The sequence below is a fragment of the Tribolium madens genome, unplaced genomic scaffold (assembly GCF_015345945.1).
Source record: "Tribolium madens isolate multiple individuals breed KSU strain unplaced genomic scaffold, Tmad_KSU_1.1 Scaffold_2;HRSCAF=44;Tcas5.2_LGX, whole genome shotgun sequence".
In the NCBI taxonomy this organism is placed as follows: Eukaryota; Metazoa; Arthropoda; class Insecta; order Coleoptera; family Tenebrionidae; genus Tribolium; species Tribolium madens.
This window is the reverse complement of record NW_025400995.1, coordinates 3,545,132-3,564,366: the sequence shown is the minus strand read 5'-3', so window position 1 is coordinate 3,564,366 and position 19,235 is coordinate 3,545,132. Positions and strand designations below refer to the sequence as shown.

The window sequence follows — 19,235 nt, the reverse complement described above, 5'->3', positions numbered from 1 at the left end:
AGGTTAATAAAGTGTGTGAATAAATTGGAACAAAAGAATAAACTAATTAGTAAGTTGTTTAGGCAACCAGTAAAACACAATAATACGAAAACATCAATTTATTTAATTGCACACTTCAGAAAACCATTTTTTACTGTGATAACAATTCGGGTTGGTACAATGTGGGCACCTATTTAAGAATTTCTCCCCAACCCCAACTTTATTTTGTAGGTGGTTATGCACAATACTGGTCAAGGCTTCAATAAATAAAGGATGATCATTTGGTGCTGGTACTCGTCTGATTTCTTCAACTCCAACCTAAGAAAAAACCTAAAGTTTTGTTACTTTCAGTAATACGACATACCTCCTCTGCTAACTCTTTACAATACTCTATGTCAAGTTCATGCAGAGTTTCAATATGTTCATTAACGAAAGCAATTGGGACAATAACAAAACTTTTCTTTCCCTTCTTTACATAATCCTTGATAGCCTCATCAGTGAAAGGGCCTAACCATGGCAGTGGCCCCACTTTTGATTGCCATACTAACTGATAAGGGTTACAATACCCCAGTTCATCCATCACCAACTGAACAGTGGCCCCCACCTCACTTGGATACGAATCGCCACGATTTACAGTCTAAATTAGCGTAAATTAATTGGTTCTCAAGTTACACAAACGAATCTTACCTTGAGAGGTAAGGAATGTGCCGAAAACAATATTATAACACCTTTTCGCTTCTCTTTATTAATTTGTGCAAGTTCTTTCCTAATTAAATCAGCAAAACATTTGACTAACAATGGATGTGTGGACCATCTGTCAATTACACTAAGTCTCAAACCATTTGGCAAATCTCTGTAATTTGATGAAAGAAATGTTGAGTTTTAATGTGGGAAAATACTCTTACTTGTTTTTAAAATGTGTGTAAATTGCGTTAAAACTTGATCCACTTGTGGCACAACTGTACTGCGGATATTGCGAAAAAATAACAGCATGTTCAACCTTATCTCTAAAACAAGACAATTAAAAAATCTCCCAATACGCAAATAACTTTACTTTGCCTTTCTAACTCTTCAAATGCATCTTTAGTGTATGGAGGCACGTATCTAAACGCCACGTAGTGCTTGTGAGGGGCTGAATTGGGCGACACATGATCCAACCTCTTACACAATAATTCCCCTTGTGTATTTGTCCATTTTAAAATAGGTGAGCCGCCCCCAATCTCTTGGTACTTTTTCTGCACTTCTGGTGTCCGTCGTTTAGCAATCCAAGGCCCCAAATAGCTAGAAAACAACCAAATAAGAACACTTAACATTTGTAATCATACTCTTGCGCAAAAGGCAGTTGAATCATGTCGCGATCTGTCATTATTTGGTTCAAGTAATCGTGGACTTGCTCGATTTTCTGGGGGCCACCCATGTTTAATAAAACAACTCCGGTTTTGGGTTTGTTTGAAACATTTCGGGAGTGACATAACCTCAACTCCTTGACAAAATTGTGCCCTGTTGACGAAAATGTTACTTTTTTTCAAATAAATCACCCCAACTTGCCTTTAAAAGAAACCTGGCGTAGAGACAGCATGATTTCGATGTGTTTCTGAAAGTTGTGATGATTTACAAAGTTTAATCGGAGCTGTCACAAAACTGTCACAAATAAACACAGTTTTAATTTATTTAAGAAATCAATGAAATATGATTAAACAAATCTTAAGGCTCGTGTTGTGTGTACAAACTGATAATTATTTTTTATCAGCAACAGTTTTGGAAGAAAGTCTGGCTATTCATTTTTTGAGTGTTTTTGTTGTGGTGATGGCTAAGTGAAGGACATGATCGGGTTAAAACGCGCCGATTTAAAAAGTAAAATAATTAAATAGGCGTTAAACTATCATATCTTGTAAAAAAAAAACTGAAGAATTGTTGTATTTTATATCAAAATACAGTTTTACATCGCAACTGTAGTTGTAGTTGTAGTTGTTGTAGTTAAAAAAACACTTTTAATCTAAAAAGGCTTTATGACGAATAAATTATCACATCTTGCAATAATCGTAATAAAACAGTTTAGTTTTATGCAAAAATAAATTTTAAACGTACTTTTTGTATTTTTATTTTAAAAAGGCAGTTTCTAATGGCACAAAACTTGTGTTTGGTATAATAGCAATCCCCCTTGTGCCATTGTGTTTTTTAAACGCTTTGTGTGATAACCAAGCTAGGAATAAGTGAAATTCTTTTTAACGAAAGTAAAAAGCAATGTCAGATGCAAGTGGGAGAAATTGAAAGAAAGAAGGGAGGATTACCGTCACTTTCTTCGGCTGGTCTTCAAAGTAAATTTGGGTCAAACGTTAACTTTCTGCTAAGTGTTGTGCATGGTGTGCTAGTGTTAACAGAGTAAATGCACTTCAGGATGCATTTATGGATTATATCTGTTGGTAGGTGTATTTTGATTTTTTTATGTATGGTAAATTAAATTTTTATATGAAAAGTGAGTATAAAAAGGCAAAAATAATTTTTGACCAGTGGTTCTGCTATACTTCCTACAGTACTCCCACGAGAAAATAAAGTATGCCATGACCACTTATTTTTGACTAGAAAAGAAGTTTGATGATTTAATGACACGAAATAATTGTTACAAACATGCAAAATAAGTCAAGGATTGGCTGTGTGCACGTGGTGGTGACGAAAAATATGACGAATAAAATAAATGAGTGAATGTATACTTTGCATCAAATTTAAGAAGTTGATACAAGACTTTCTCATTGTCTTAGTTAAAAATACTGCAAGATTAGTAAATGGGTCAATTCTGCACTAGTATCAATTAATATTTGAGCCAAATTGCATAACTAATCTTATATTAATGTCCCGTACCATCAGTATTACAGTGTCAAGGTAGCCCAAAGCAATGTTGATGTTTTCACTTTCACCAAACTCTCCTCTTGTAGCGCATCCGCTTTGACGTAATCGGAGTTCCCTGACTGGCGCAATGTACCCAACTTGACTTTGACCATAAAATTCTAATCATATTCTGACCATTTAAAGAAAGTCTAGTTGATTGTTATTTACTTTCTTTCACTTATTTAGCATATTTGAGCTAATTGTTTTGTATTGTTACAGGAAACATTTTCCTTGTCTGTTTTTTATTCCATTTCTCTCATGAATATAGTCCAAGAGAATATTATGTGCCTTGGCTAGACGAAGAGACAGATAGTCCAAGATGGATAAAATTGCCACAGAGGCGAAATGTTGAAAGCCAAAAACCGGAAAGTGGGGAAAATACTAGACATTTTGGTCCTGATACAATAAACAGAATAACTGAAACGTTGGGTGCGATAAACACAGTAGGGAGATATTTAGTGAATATGACTAGGGGAGCTACTGATAGTACTAAATTATCAGACGAAGTACCAAGTGCCATTTATACTATTAGTAAGAACGTGTTAGGTAGGAATGTGACTGATTCCATTGCTCCTCTAGTCAGAGAAGCATTACCTGTTGTCATTGACAATAAAAATGACGAAGAAGAAGAGGAAGACGAAGACCCTAAAAGTTGTACAACTCCGGAAGGACTAAAAGGGTAAATGATTCATTGATTACTGTGTCATGGAAATCTTCACATGGTCCATGACGCAGCTTGTAAAAAACAAGAGAAAGCAAAATTCCCAAAACTCTTACTCAAGAGATAAATTTTCCAGATATTGCGACGATCTAAGTGACTGTCCCCAATTATTACTAAACTTAGGAAACCTCCGACAATCTTTATGTTTTAAAAGTCTTTTCGTCCCGGGAGTTTGTTGTCCAAGGACTGGTAATATTGAATCGGTTACGTTAAAACCGATCCAAGTGACAACAATCCGGACACAGAAACTCAAACCTGTGACACTTCCTCCAACCAAACCTCCAACTACAAAACCACCACTAATTGAAATCCCCAATTTGAGTCTAAACCCACTTGGTAATATTGTGGACCCGTCAGGTAAGTCGCTCTAAATTTTGTGTTTAGTTTATAATTTTTATCCAGATTGTGGTCAACCCGAATCGGCAAAATACCGGGTAGTTGGGGGCGAGGAAGCCTTGCCAGGACGCTGGCCTTGGATGGCCGCAATTTTCCTCCACGGGTCTCGCCGTACCGAATTTTGGTGTGGGGGCTCTCTAATTACGGCAAAACATGTTTTAACTGCTGCTCATTGCACGAGAGATTCGCGCCAACGACCGTAAGAAATTCAAGCCGTGGCTCTTATCTTTAATTAAATCGAATTAGATTTGCAGCAAAACAATTCACCGTAAGATTGGGCGATATTGATTTGAAAAGAAACGATGAGCCCTCGAGTCCTATTACGTTTAAAGTATCAGAAATAAGAGCGCATCCTCAATTTAGTCGTGTTGGCTTTTATAATGATATTGCAGTATTGGTTTTGGATAAACCGGCAAGGAAATCGAAATATGTTATTCCACTTTGCTTGCCGCCTCCTGAATTACGAAATGAGAAATTCGCAGGGAGAAAAACCACGGTTGTTGGTTGGGGCACTACTTTTTACGGGGGAAAAGAAAGCACAGTACAGAGACAAGCCGTTTTGCCAATTTGGAGGAACGAAGATTGCAATCAAGCCTATTTTCAACCAATCACAGATAATTTTATCTGTGCTGGCTACTCGGAAGGCGGGACAGACGCTTGCCAGGTAAAATCGATGTCGATTATCTTGCCGCAACTTTCAATTGTTTAGATATTGGCGCCACCGTATTGTTTGTTGCATAACCTACCTCAATTTCAGGGAGATTCAGGTGGACCATTAATGATCCACTGGGACACTCGCTGGGTTCAAGTCGGAGTTGTCTCCTTCGGAAATAAGTGCGGGGAACCGGGATATCCTGGAGTCTACACTAGGATCACCAATTATCTCGAATGGATTAAGGAAAATACCAAGACATAGACGTTATGCTCAAAACTTTACTCTTAATATCTCGCTTAATTACAGCGCGTGATGTCAACAGTGACTAAGTTTAACAATTACTTAAAAACTACTTTGTAAGACTATTTATTTTAATTAAACTTTGTGATAATACATTTTTACACAGATGTTTGTTTTTCTTACCCACCTACAACAAATTAGTCCAAATAATTTAAAAATGTACAGAAAATAAAGTAGTTTTCAGTTCATGAAAGCTAAACAAAAAACAATAATAGCATAAACAATTCGTGTACGTACATTGTCGTAAGTATCTAAATGAAAAAACGCTTTTAGTTTTACCATAGATATAATATTATATATTTTCTTTATGGTTTTACTTAAAAGTCTTCCTGTAAAAAAAATTAAAACACTAAAGAAATTATTAAAACTCTGATAAAAATAAATAAGACTATTATTTTTTTCGTAAAACGTTGGAAAACGCATTTACATTAATGTACATACAGGGTCGCTAAATAGTATGGATACAGTTATATATTATAAAAACTATTTATCAAAACTTGAAATTTGGTACCTATATGCTTAAAAGTTTTTAAATTCTATCGTCTCAGATGTTTATCAAATTTCTACCTCTATCTGCTCTGGGAAAACAAGGCAAACGAGATTTTTTTAATGGCAAGAAGGGTCAAATTTAAAATGTTTAAGGAGTTCTGTGATGTAACACATCCATACCTTTTAATCAAAACTTAAAAAAAAAATTAGCGAACTAATAAAATTTCGAAAAACTTAGCCTAAGAAATGTTGTCTTTATCTATCGCTAGCTCTTTGCCGGCTGAATTTTGACTAAAAAATTTGTAAAAGTTAATACTAATTGTTAAAACAACATTTATTTTAACTGAAAAGAACACATTTTAATTAAAAAAAAGCTTAAACACAAAGTACATAATTTTTATGCTACAAAAATGTTCAAAATAATTTCCATTGACTTGAGAATTTCTATAAGCTTTCACATGCAAGTGACAGATCGCTAATAACAGCATTTTCAAAGCTAACTTAGTTTTACTTTTCCAGAATTAGGTACATTTTTAAATTTTTATTTTTTTTACCTTTTAATAAAAATAAAGGTGGGCATGTAAATTCAGAAAAAATGTTTTTTTTTAAATAATTAAATTTGATCCTTCGTGCCATTAAAAAAATCACGCTAGCCTTGTATTTTCAAAATAAATGATGGTAGAAAATTGAAAAAAAATCTCAGATGATAGAATTTCTTCTAAATTTCAACGTGCTCTACTAAATCGCTATGAAAATATTTAGCTGTATCCATACTTTTTAGTGACCCTGTATATGCATGTAAGTGTAAATTTTAAACTTTAAATTATGAAAATAATCTTAGAAAAATTTGTCTTTTATATTGTCAATTAAAAAAATGTTTGTTCAATTTATAAGAGCCTAAAACTTAAAAAAGGTTATGATTGTTATTTATTGTTTTTATTTCCTTAATTTTTTTATTAATTTCCTTAAACGGTATCACATTTAATTTTTTATTGCCATTAAAACTCTTGACGTCGACAAAAAATTTATTTTTGCTGAGTTACAAATTTTTACAAGATAAAAACATCTTTGACTTTGTCAATATTAGCAGACACAATAATTAATTTTAATTAAATATAATAAATACCAAGCGCGATATTTAATTAAAGGTATTAACATTATACAACTTAATTAATAATTTTAGATTGTTGTTACTATTCCGCAGATATGTTTAAAATTAATTAACTGGATTAGTTCAAAACAATTACCATTGCTGGAGTTAGTTTTGAAAACAAGAATATTGGAGAAAAGTGTTACCAAATAAAATAAATGAAGCGATGATTTATTTATAATTAAAGATTTTCACAAGTGAAACTGTTTCTTTTAGGTCAAATAGCTGTAAATTTACTGGCGCGCCGACTTGCAGAATGTCCCAGATTTGACAAACGGCAAATGTGTGTATTATAATTAAAGTAAAATGATATATTTTTATTTTGGGACTTTGATGGTTAGTGCACTGGTTTCGGCTGTGGCTGTATTTTGAAATTGATTGTTGGGTTAGAAAAAGTGGTAGAGTTGGTTAGGTTGTGCGAAAAGCTCGCGAGGGGGAGTAGATGGTGGGGGTATATGCAGTATAGGTATGCGGCAATTAGCGAAGTTTAAGTTGATTAGGTCATGCTAGTGATCATTGTTTGCTCATAAAGCTCCAGTGGCTGTTAGATGCGCCGTTCAGTGGCGCACCCCGGCGATCAGTAGCGCTGAGCTTTCGTTGCACGCGGCGGCGGTGGCAGCTTTGGGGGGCTGCGTGTTGGTGAGTTTCAGTCAGACGGAAGACGGAGTCTCGGCAGCAGTAGAGTGCTCAAGTTTGGTGCGCGCGCGGCGTTGAACACGCGGTTGATCCTGTCAACAGAAGAGCAAGTGGCGCGTGCTAGGACTTGATGCTGTTTATCAGCGATGTCATCTGACGTCAAGGAGGAAAAGACCGACGAGAAGACCGCTGACAGTGGCGTGATCAAGGAGTTTTGCGGTGGTAACAGGACTCTTTCTTGGCACGAGCACGTCTACAAGAAGCTCACCAATAAGCCCACGCCGCACCTCATTGAGAATATTCTCGGCATACAAAACGAAAAACCAGAAACCAAAAACAGAATGATCGTTTCCATTACTGCAACCATTGACAACCAGGAGGATTTTCCGAAGTTACAACCCGCCGGAACGGGCTGTGAAATTAATGAACCTTTAAATTTGTCAATTCGTAGTGACCTTAAAGTGCGAACTAAGACTGTTAAAGGTATGTCTGAAGTCAATTGACACGCGACACGGCACCCCCCTATTAACACATTGTACTGAAATTTTTATACTACAAACACATTAGTATTTCATTGCAAAATTAGACAATAAATTTAAGTACTCTTCAAGGTTTATTGGTTGTAACGTTGCTCCATAATTGTTATGCGATTCATCGTTGATTTTACGTTAATCGTTTCCACTGCTATAAATCATGACAACTTTTAAGGCAATTAACGATTAACCGTCCTGGATAAACGGTTTGCTGGTTTAATCAATAATTATTAAATTCGTCCCACCTGCTCTAGATACGCAAACCCTCAATTATCAAATCAGACCTTCTCAAATCGGCGATTAGTTAATAGTACAATTTGTTCGTGTCACGTGATAATTTAATAATAACTCAAACCTGACTCTCATTCTTTGTGGTAGTCAAGTGGAATGTGAGTGACAAGACATTACTTACATGGTCTTTAAAATTTTACAAATTTGTCGCTTGATGTATTTTGAAGGCGGATAAGCGTTTTATTTTTAGAGGGTGAAATGCCGTGGGTTGTTTTTGTACGTTTCGTCGAACCTAAATATGTTAATAAGTTGAAAATAATGTGGCTAAACGTTGGAGATCCGGCTCCATTAAATATAAAAACAAGGATTCGGAGTATTGTTATGAAAATTATTTAAATTTTTGTTTAAGCAGGAATACATCATCGTGTCTCTTTTCGCCGTTAAATATTTGACTTCCGGGGATTTTGTTCATTAAAATATTTACGAGATTTATCATTTCAATTTGGGGCTGTTAAATCTCTGACTTTTTTTTTTCATTTATTACTTTAAGTGAAGATGTATTAATTATTAACAGATATTAGTAGCGGGTTAAAAGCGTCTCATTTTTGGCGCGAACAGGAAAAGCAATATTTTGTTGTCAGTTTAATTTAGCACAGGAAAATAATTTATTTTCGAGGAACCGGCGAAAAACACTTGTTCCTTTGTTATTACAGAGATAATCAAATTAGAAATAGGAGTGTAGTAGATTCGATTGTCTTGTTTATTGACTGAAATCAGGAAGCACTTTTATAGTGTTTGGGTGTTTATATTGGAACTGCAGGGAAGAAAGTATCATTGAGTAAAACGCCGGCTTTTAAGAGAAAATTTGTATATATAGCACAGCTATAAATTTGTCGTCGACTCTTTAAGAAGAACCGCAAAGCTGTTAAATTTGTATCATGAACATAATCACTTCATTTCCATTAAACTGGGCTTAAAATAATTTCGTTTAAAAATTGTTCAATTTTTCAATAATTAAAATCGCGTCAAAGAGATTTATTAAAAATGTAGTCACCAGATTTTGTTGTAAACATGTGCTTTACATACGAACAAAAAATTCATTTTGTTTCCATAATGGATGTGAATAAATGTTTTTGTTTGTTGTATGACCACGTCAATCAAACCGAATTTATTTAAAATTGTAAAAGCGAAAATTATTTCAACCATTAAACGCCGCTGTCTGATAAAAGGTTCACGAATGAAACAATCATATTTGTTTAGGATTTATCCGTCCTGAGAGCTCTTTTTACAAAATTTTAATTTCACTTTGTCAGTTGGATGAAACGTTTTGATTTTCTTCGGGATAAAATATTATCCCACGTGCTTTTCCTGCCGCAAAAATTCAACCACGTCCTGTTTTCTCCGTCCCATCGTTTTTATCGCATCAAAACAAATACTCAACACTAATTTCATTCCCACAATTAACTCCCTAATCATTTACAAACAGTTTAGGTTTTTTTCGAAAAATTAATTAGTCATTGTGGCGACTAGTCGCTACAAACATGCGACAAACGTTTTAAATTAATTAACTAATAAACTTAATCAATAACTATGTTTTCCGAACTCAGTGCGTGTAGCTAAAACGATTCCCAAGTTTCAATTACCATTGATTATCAACGTTAATTTCATCATAACTACATTAACAAATTTTATTTTTCCGAACAATTTTTTTTTTCAATTAGATGTTTTGGATCGGCGTATAAAGATGGAAATTGGTACGTCTCAGAATTCGGAGAAATGCCGATATCGATAAAGGATGCTGCACGTGCAGGAGTAACTAAATAAAAGAAAAAAAACTAATTTTGATTGTTGTTGGTTGTGTTTATTCTTTGAATCGTTCGTCGGAATACATGTAAAAAATTGATTGATATCATATGAGTATTCCATCGATTGGGCAATTAAATTTGTCAACCGCCATAATGCTCATGAATGGTTAAATTTTCAGATCGATTAGTACAACATGAAACTTGATCATTTGGTACTGATAGGAATTGTAACAAGTTTATTCTTGTCGTAATTAAAAGTGAGCCAACCACATTATTAACTTATCAGTTGATAATTCCTGTTATTACCCGATGTGCGGTTAAATTCGTTGCTACATCCAAAATTTTTGAATTTTTGTATGGTTTTTAATGAGGGTTTGATTTCAGAGCCGACGCGAAAGAGAAAAAAGACTCGAGAACCGTTGGATTTGAAGTTATCACCGGCCCCCTTGCACCCGCCTCATCCGACTGAATCCATAGCGGAAGACGGTGATGCTAAAAGTAAGAAGAAAAAAGCTCGGACCACGTTCACAGGAAGACAGATTTTCGAGTTGGAAAAACAGTTCGAAATGAAGAAGTATCTGAGTAGTAGCGAGAGATCCGAAATGGCAAAGCTACTTAATGTTACAGAAACTCAGGTATGACTTTTATTCTCCTTTGTTGTGTGCTAGTTAAGTTTTATATTACGACGTTCTGATGAAAAATGACCATTCTTGAGGAGACGTTTCGGAATTTTCATTCATTTGCGGAGCCATCGAGATTTATAGCTTGATTCGTTTGAATTCAAAGGAAAACAAGTTGACAAAGTGGTATTTTTCCCTGTGACTAATTTATAATAATTCTGGCGGTTAATGCGACATTTCGGTGCATGTCTTGCGAAAGTTTTTCCCTATATATCATTCCTGCTAGAAGTTATCTTGATGGCAACTTTTCTCCGGGAAGATAATCATCTAAGGAGACGAGACAAAGAACAGTCGATACGTATTGGAAAAGAATCGAGATTGAGATAACGAGAGAAAAATTTCCGAGCCGAGAAAATCGTTTGGTTGCGAGCAATTACTAATGTTTATATTAAGAACCAAATAAAACATCTGTACACAGAATGGCACGGCACGTTTATTAATGATGAAGCTTTTTACTTAATAGCTCGAATCTCACAATCAGTGTAAATACGACGATAGGCGTTTAGAGCGTTGTGGGGGCGGCTGGGGGACGAGAGGAGTTATGATGAGTTACTGCGGCAGCTGTCTCCTACCAGCCTCATTTAGTCCCTCCAGTGGAGACTCGTGTTCCTACTAATTGCCTACAAACTTACACGACTCAAATATTAACTGAGAAGCGCGTTTTTGCTTTATTATGTTTTTAAATTTAAATAATCGTCATCTACCTTGGATCTTTCATCTCGATTAAATTGAATTATGTTTATATACCGCTCACAGCCCATTCATGCAAATCCTCCCTATCCTCCCTCCCTCCGAGTGAACTAATAATAGCCCGTTTTCACACCAACTTAACCCTTTTTTTAATACGCTGTCAGACCGGACTTTTTACGAATTACGCCCGTATTTTTGGATCCGACTCGGTAATAGCATTAATTAGGCGTCAATAACGAGTGTTTGCGTGGAAAAGGAGCTCATTACCATAATCTAAACAGAAACGGTTAGTACAAAGCGCTGTCGAGCACAATTACACTCGAAGCTTACGAACAAACGATAATAAAAACGCTTCCAGCTTCCTAATTTCTCCTCACTATTTTACCTACTTTTTTACGATCTGCCAGTGACGAAAACTTCTCAAATGAAACTTTCAGTCCTCATTACCAAAAGCCGACATTGTAGGCGTTCGAATCTTTGAAGAGAAATGTTATGTTAGTGTTATAATTAGGTGCTTTATGCATTAGCTATTAGCTTTGCTGCACTCCTCTCTTGACAGTTCCAGCTCTATAAATAAGATCATAGCAATGCCGTCACATATGTTTCAGCTAATTTCTGAAAACGCTTACTTTCGCTTCATTGGTCTGAAAGTTATACGTTTTCAGCGTCATAAATTACATTGTATGACTCTCTTTAATAAAATTCACTACGAAGGTAGTATTATTAGTTTTTGTGGTGTAGGGGGTTTAAACTGTTGGCAAGTTGGTGTTTGCTAGTGTCGGTCGAACATTCCTCAAGTGTTTCGTCTTTTTTCACGGCGAAAACCACGACTAACATATCTTGAGTAACTGAAATATTCAGTAAAATTCTTTCAAACTTGAAATATTTGTATTGGGAATTGATTGATTTCCGGATTGACAGTCAGTTGTGTTGTTTGAGGTGAATTTGAATTATTGGCGCTTTTTCGCGTTAATTAATTGATGATTAGCGTTCAGATAAACAAGCTAAGTAATTGACTGGCCAGGAACTATAAATAATTGATTTGTCAATAATCGCTTACAACTCAAAGAATTTAATAAATCGATGATTTAATCGTCGGAAGTGTTTACTTGATTATGTGTTTAAACGAAGAGAATCGATTAGTTAACAAAGAAGTTGAGAAACCGTTTCGAGGATAATGTTTTAATTATGTTTTTTTTTTAATATTTGCGGTGCGCTTAGGTGTTAACAAACTCCCAGATCTGTATTTTCCGAGTTTATTTAAGCCCATAATTATATTGCTTTTCGAATTATGTTGTGCAATATTTTATTGCATCGCCGTGAAATTTATTGGCTTCGTCCGAGTACAAAGTGATTAAAAACTCGTCGAATTGCTGTTTACAAAGTTCTGCAAACAATGTGTCAGTTAAGCCGGAGCTGCTTTTAAGAAAATATGTATTTGCCTCGTAAATTTAATCTGGATTCGATCTGAAGGAGTGTCGAGTTTAAATCAATTGAACAAGCTTTAAATGAAAAAAGGCCGATTCAGCGAGTCGTGCTTAATATCGGATTAAATAAATGAAAGCTTTCACAAACACAATCGCATTTAAATATATGGACTGCTGCAATTAAGTATCAATTCACTATGTAAATAATTTATGGCCAATTTGCCGAAAATCCGCGTAATAATTGTACGCAAATGCCTCCACAAAACATCACTAATAATATTTATAAAGCAAAGAAAAATCAATTTTTATTCGTTAGTCTTTTGTGGCTTACAAAAGGTCGATTAGATTGCTCATTAAAGCTCGTTTATATCGAAATTGAATTTTTCCGTTTTGAATTATTTGCGTTTAATAACTTCGCCTGGGCCGATCACATGCTAATTTAAAAACAATATTCATACTTTTCCAATCACCAACTTTCCGAATTAATCACTATGTTGACAGATCTACTAAATTACTTCCATATTCTGAAACTGTCAGAAAACTTATTCGAGACTGATGCAATTGTTTAACACGCGACTTTCGACGCGTCGAACACATAAAAGCTCAAAACGAGACAAATAAAACAACTTTTTCCTTTACTGCTTGCGATAACATTGATTGTTTGTCCAGGAACATGCTTTATGACAACTTGGCATTCTTACCAACTAATAGACGACTTTAGGCAAGCGTTTCCCAGTCACTGATTCATATCAATGCCTCAATTTCTAAAAATAATTGTCGGTCTTCACCAGTATCATCTTCAAATACTCAAGAAGCAGATGCAAACACCTGGACTTGAGAAAAATGGGGGAAGTTGCAGTGTGAAAATGCTGTCTTATATAGAATTTTAATTAATTTATTATTATACCGAAGTCTGTGATTTTATTTTATTGCCAGTTGTTATGGAAATAATGTATAGTAAAGTGAAATATAAGCAAGGCGAAGAACAATGTGTTTAGTAATATTTTGTAGGCAATAGAAAGGCGATGTGACGAATGAGAAATAAGTTTTGGGAAACAACTACGAGACGAACTGTTGTAAGAAGTTTTTTGAACAATAAAATTAGTTAAAACAATAAGATTAGTTAAAAGTTGTGTTTTAAAGGGTCGTTTATTTGTTACTGCGCTTCTAAGGGTAAAATAAACTTTCGAATATCATAATGAAATTATTTGTGATGTTGTATCGATTGTGCACAACGAAATGAACAGTTAATTTGCGTATACCATGTTGCGGGAATAATTATATCACTTTGTCAATTTGAACGAGCCAAACTTCTCTATCAACATCATATAGTTACGAAACCAGATATTAAAGAGGTCTGTTCAAATATTCACTTATTTGTTGATTTGTAAAATTTTGTCTAATAAATACAAATGATCTTTGATAGAATAATCGCTTATAATCGGCTCTATTAGGGTAATTTAAATTTGGGCGTTTATTACTACTATAAGGGCCCCTTCAGCACACAGCACTTTTTAAGGTAAAACACCCCAATTTTCAAGGGTAAATAAAAACCAGTGGGGCACTTCAGCACACAGCACTTTTTAAGGAAAAACACCCTGATTTTCAAGGGTCAACAGAAAAGCGCAGCCCCTTCAGCACACAGCTACTTTTTAAGGAAAAACACCCTGATTTTCAAGGGTAAATAGAAAAGCAGAAAAAATTGTGAAAATGTCTCGATTTTCAAGGTTAACAGAAAAGCAGAWAAAATCGTGAAAACACCCCCGTTTTTAAAGCATATTAAAAAGCCTTTGGTCCATGGARCCATTCARCACAACAGTTAAAATATTAAGAATTCACCCTGATCTTAAAGGTATATAAAAATTCAAATTTTATAATACTGTTTTTTATTTGAAGACTAAATTGTCAGCCAACGTACTTATTAAACAAATTCTTAGATATTATGTTATACAAACTCTTATATTTACCYACACATAGTTAAAAAAAGTTAGCATTCCTTTAGGGGACATTGTCTGCTTTTCCAAAAATTTGGCTGATGGCTGCATTCCAAGTTCTTCCAGATAAACAGCCATCCTACCTGACCAGTTTGTAAATTTTCATAAAATTCATAGTCTACGATTTCGGCGTTGAATGGTTTGCGTTTGTTTATTTGTGTACGGAGTTGACGAGCCTGTGCTCCTYTTAAAAMTTGGGTTTCTGGATTTCTCGCCGTATACAAAATGYACCATAGACATGGKTTTTTTTTCCTCTTGGTCTGCCGACTCCAGATGCTAATTGGTTGAAACGCACACTCTTGTGGGGTCAAGTCTACAAATAATTGTAATATGGCTTGTGGATTKTCACATTCCCGAGCGCAGGACAAAAAACCATCTATAAATTAACTGTAAATATAAAATATGTATAGCAAATAACATGGATACTTACAATTCTCATTCGCCATTCCAACGAAATTATAATAGAAGAAAGGGTCGACCAGAGAAAGGATTGATTGTTGGAAAACGTTTCTTTGAAGTTAGAATAGGTCTTTCTTTTAATCGACACACAGCTGACAAATGACAGCCCAGTTTAACATTTGACATTGACAGTAATGCAATGCACAATGCGTTGAAGAACATGCGTACATACAAGTTGACAAAAATTCTTTTAATCATGTTGTTGAGTAGCTAATATAATAATTATACTATACTGTAAGATTACCATAATAATATACAATAACAACAATACAATATAAAAATAAAATGTATGTAACCTAAAATGTATTGGTATTGAAATCATTTTCTATATAGCAATCTTTTAACTTATAATCAATTTGTAACATATTTTCATTTATATCGTTTATACGTATATTATCAAGTTTCTCGTCTAATAAAATTTCATAAAACCTTTTAACATCTGTAACATATTCTGTTGCACCCATATTTTGTCTTTGCCCAAATTTACCCCATAAGGAATTTAAGCATATTTTCGCAACAGCTCTCTTTCCAGGATTATTTTCTATTTTACCCAATTCGATACCTAGAATTTCTTTTACGGCTTTTCTATATTCTTCTTCTGATTCAAAATCATCCTGCCAAGGACTTGTTTCTAATTTAATTTTCATAAACGCTTTCACATATCCTTTAAATAAATATGATGATTTTTTGTAAAAATGCCAAACCTCATCAATAGTTATTATTTTGCACCCCTTTTTAATTGCTTTTTTTACTTCGTTGGTACACCAGGTTCCTCTGATAATTCTTTGAGATTCCGTATGAGAACATTTATCTTTTTGATTGTTTAATTTTGCGCACAATTGACATAATGGAAATGTTAGTTTTTCATCACCAGATTTGGTTTTATTCTTAACAGGTAAAACGGGGTGATACAAACCTTTTGGTGGTAAAATTGCACATTTTATTAAACCATACCAATCTGAATTGTACGTACGAGGTTTGAATATTTTAGTAGGATGTCCAATTGGATAATCATCGTAACATTGTACTGTTCTTTGGCTTTCTTGTAGAATAAATGGTACTTGTCGTTCATAGAAAACAATTATTTCCTAAACAATATGGGTTTGGCCTTAAATATCACAGAGATATTAGAGGTGGAAATATTTTTCGATCTATAAAAAAATTTGCTATACCTGCATTAGGTTTTTTATATCGCAATATATTAAAACCTTTTTGGAAAAATAATAAAGAGGATATCATTCAAGGTGTGACTTCAGGGTTTAAAAACATAGCGTCTACATACGTAAAATCACCGCTGTTTTCTATTTATAAAGAAGAAATTATAAATCCTATTCTAAACAAAATGAAAGAAAAATCGATGAATGAACATTTACGAGGTGACGGATTGAAAAAGGCCAAGACTGGCAGGACGAATCGATTAACTAAAAAATCAAAGGAGATTATTAAAAATCTACTGAATGCTTAAGTTTTTTAAAAGTCTTCGCCTTTGGCTCTGGGGCTGATTTCATCAGACTTCTTTTTATTTAAATAAATGGAAAGCGTTGTGGACTTATGGCGTATTGATGAAATGCCCGTAATTGATGAATCAACAAAAAGTTATACTTACAATGAAATAAGAGAAAGTAATATCAACGTGAAAGAACTTGAACAATATACGCTCGAAACTAACATAAACGGATGGAAACATTTATCAGGTGCTTATATTTTTGTCAAATCGAAAATTAAAAACAATCCAAATAATTATGCAACTATATCAAATAATGGAATAAATGATTTTGACTATGTGAGGTTGTTCTATGAAGAGGTATTGATAGAAGAAACAAATTATGTGGGTGTTGCTACGCTAATTTCAAATCTGATTGAATTTTCAGGAGATGTTTCTGATACTTCAGCATCACAATTGTGTTGGTACCCAGACACAGCAGATTCAGCAGATACGTCTCAATACAAATATGATGGGAAAAATAAGGCGGAAAAATTTAAAGATTTAGACGTTGATATAAAAACTATTGTTTCAAAAATCACAAATAATTCTGCAYTCAATAAAGGATATTTAGAGAGATGGTTGTTAACAAAAGATGAAAAAACTMTCACAAAATTTATTCCTTTATCTAAAATTTTCCGATTTGTACGAGACTGTAACAAAGTTTTGAATGGAAAAATTCGCAYTGAATTACGTAAAAATAGGGTAAAAAAWATATTACAYGCTAAAGTTGATGGAAMTTATGATTATGAAATATCTGATATTAGTTTGTGGATCCCTATAGTAAAACCCTCATTAGAAACTGAAAAAATATTATCTTCATTATTAGTTAGCAARTCTAACTTTCTTTGTGGATGGAATGCGCTTAACTGTTACCGTAGTAATTTGTGGTCTTCTGGAAGTGGAAACTGGCGCGTTGTAAATAATCAAAATAAAATATCTAGAGTTTTTATAGTTTTTTCTAGAGCTGAACGAAATGATAATTTTACCAAGACAATGATGATTTTTGATAATATGAATTTAGAAAGAATAAATATTAAAATCAATGGTACCCAACATCCTACTTATGAATAATGAGGATTTACAACGCTTGTATGCCGCATTCCTCTCTTGTAATTATAAAAAAGATTTGGATGAAGGTACGTGCGTTAGCTATAAAGATTTTTGTAACCTCTATTTAGTTGTTGCTTTTGATGTAACAAAAGAAAATGATGAAAATTTATTTAGTAAAACAAAATCATCTGAACTAGAAGTTAATTGGACATTAAAAGATTATCAAAATGTTAATTACTATTTATATGCTGTCGTTGAATCTCAAAGAATTGCAAATATGAATATCATAGACGAAAAGATTTATTTGGAAATGAAGTAGACGAGGATTTACCGAGTTTTTAATAAAATAAATGAATGATTATAAAGTATATTTATCACCCAATCAAATAAAGAAACTCCAAAGTTGTAAAGAAAAAAGAATAGATTGTAATATAAGATTCGATTTAACAGAAAGACCTAATAATACTATTAAATTAAGAGAAAATCAGATTGATGAAATTAAAAAGTGTAAAAAAGAGAAGAAAAAATATTGTGATATCAAATTTTCTCCAACACAGATAGGTGGATTTTTACCTGCTTTAATTCCTGCGGCATTAGCTGTGGCCAAAGCATTGGTATTAGGTGCTGCTGTTTATGCTGGTAAAACCTTTAGAGATGGTATAAAAAAGGATAAAAAAAACACAAAAAAGACGAAGACATATGGACAAGGAATAAAATTGATAGGAAATCGGGTTTAAGTAATATAGAAATATCATATATTATGAAAAATTCGGGTTTGCCTCATGAAGCTAAGCGAAATTTTCGAGGTGTTTTTGCAATTGACATGTTACCAAAAAAAATTAGAAAAGATGAATCAGGTATAATTAATTTTCAACCCTCTAATTGTTATGGCTCACACTGGGTATGTTACATAAACAAACCATATTTAAGAAATATTTTATATTTTGACAGTTTTGGAATATCTCCACCAGAAAAAATTAAAAAATATTTATTAAGTAGCGGAAAAAATATAGCGTGGAATAGCACGCAGTTACAAATGAGTTCTTCTGTTTTATGTGGTCATTACTGTTTATATATGATAATTAATGTCAACAGAGGCATTTTTATGATATATTATATTCTTTTAAACAGATACCGTGTCGTTTAAATGAGAAAACTACTATTTCAATATTTGAACGTAATTAAAAAATTATATATTATCTATATGTTATAAATGGAAAAATATCTTCAAAAACGCTTGTATGTATACAGAAAAAGTTACTTATATTTTTATAAAATTGGAATTGTTATTGCAGTTATTGCATTTATATAAGGCTGATAAAATAAATGTAAAAGAAATAAATTTACGTGAAGAGGAATTTGTCAGTAATTTTAATTATTTTCCCAGGGAGAAATACCTAGAAAAAGTCTGGCTTCTTTCCAAATAATAATGAATGTTTAGGAATCCATTTTGATAAATCAGAAAACTGGTATTTTGGTAAATCAAGCAATACACCTGATGGTCAAACTAATTTTTATACTGTTTTATTACACGAAATAGGACACACATTAGGTATTGAACATTCTGCAAATAATAATTCAATTATGTACGCCTATTATAATGGTGGTATTGATAAATTGACTCAAGACGATATCTGGGCAATTCAATATTTAAATGGACGACCTGAA

At 33.5% G+C, this 19,235-nt stretch overlaps 3 protein-coding genes and 1 long non-coding RNA gene across 4 annotated transcripts in view; 2 read left to right on the top strand and 2 right to left on the bottom strand.

The window, feature by feature from the left end:
• Positions 1-83: 83 nt before the first annotated feature.
• On the bottom strand, positions 84-1,800 carry LOC123006315 (ferrochelatase, mitochondrial). The gene is made up of 7 exons (XM_044400720.1): positions 1,528-1,800; positions 1,305-1,479; positions 1,039-1,260; positions 885-986; positions 667-832; positions 344-616; positions 84-297 (listed from the first exon to the last, which is right to left on the bottom strand). The coding sequence occupies exons 1-7, from the start codon at positions 1,556-1,558 to the stop codon at positions 103-105; spliced, it is 1,164 nt and encodes a 387-aa protein (XP_044256655.1). The 5' UTR covers positions 1,559-1,800; the 3' UTR covers positions 84-102.
• Positions 1,801-2,315: 515 nt separating this feature from the next.
• On the top strand, positions 2,316-5,044 carry LOC123006314 (proclotting enzyme-like). Its single transcript, XM_044400719.1, has 6 exons — positions 2,316-2,402; positions 3,085-3,544; positions 3,663-3,943; positions 3,989-4,181; positions 4,229-4,646; positions 4,740-5,044. Exons 1-6 carry the CDS (start codon positions 2,366-2,368, stop codon positions 4,896-4,898), a joined length of 1,548 nt encoding a protein of 515 aa, XP_044256654.1. The 5' UTR covers positions 2,316-2,365; the 3' UTR covers positions 4,899-5,044.
• Positions 5,045-7,082: 2,038 nt separating this feature from the next.
• Positions 7,083-19,235, top strand: part of LOC123006316 (homeobox protein ceh-31-like) — a 26,278-nt gene continuing 14,125 nt past the window's right edge. The window contains exons 1-2 of the mRNA XM_044400721.1: positions 7,083-7,695; positions 10,166-10,416. Coding sequence (XP_044256656.1) covers positions 7,359-7,695; positions 10,166-10,416 — 588 coding nt within the window. The 5' untranslated portion in view covers positions 7,083-7,358. The remainder of the gene's footprint in view (positions 7,696-10,165; positions 10,417-19,235) is intronic.
• LOC123006317 lies at positions 14,448-15,149 on the bottom strand. Its single transcript, XR_006412811.1, has 2 exons — positions 15,003-15,149; positions 14,448-14,948 (listed from the first exon to the last, which is right to left on the bottom strand). It is a non-coding gene; the product is annotated as an uncharacterized LOC123006317 (long non-coding RNA).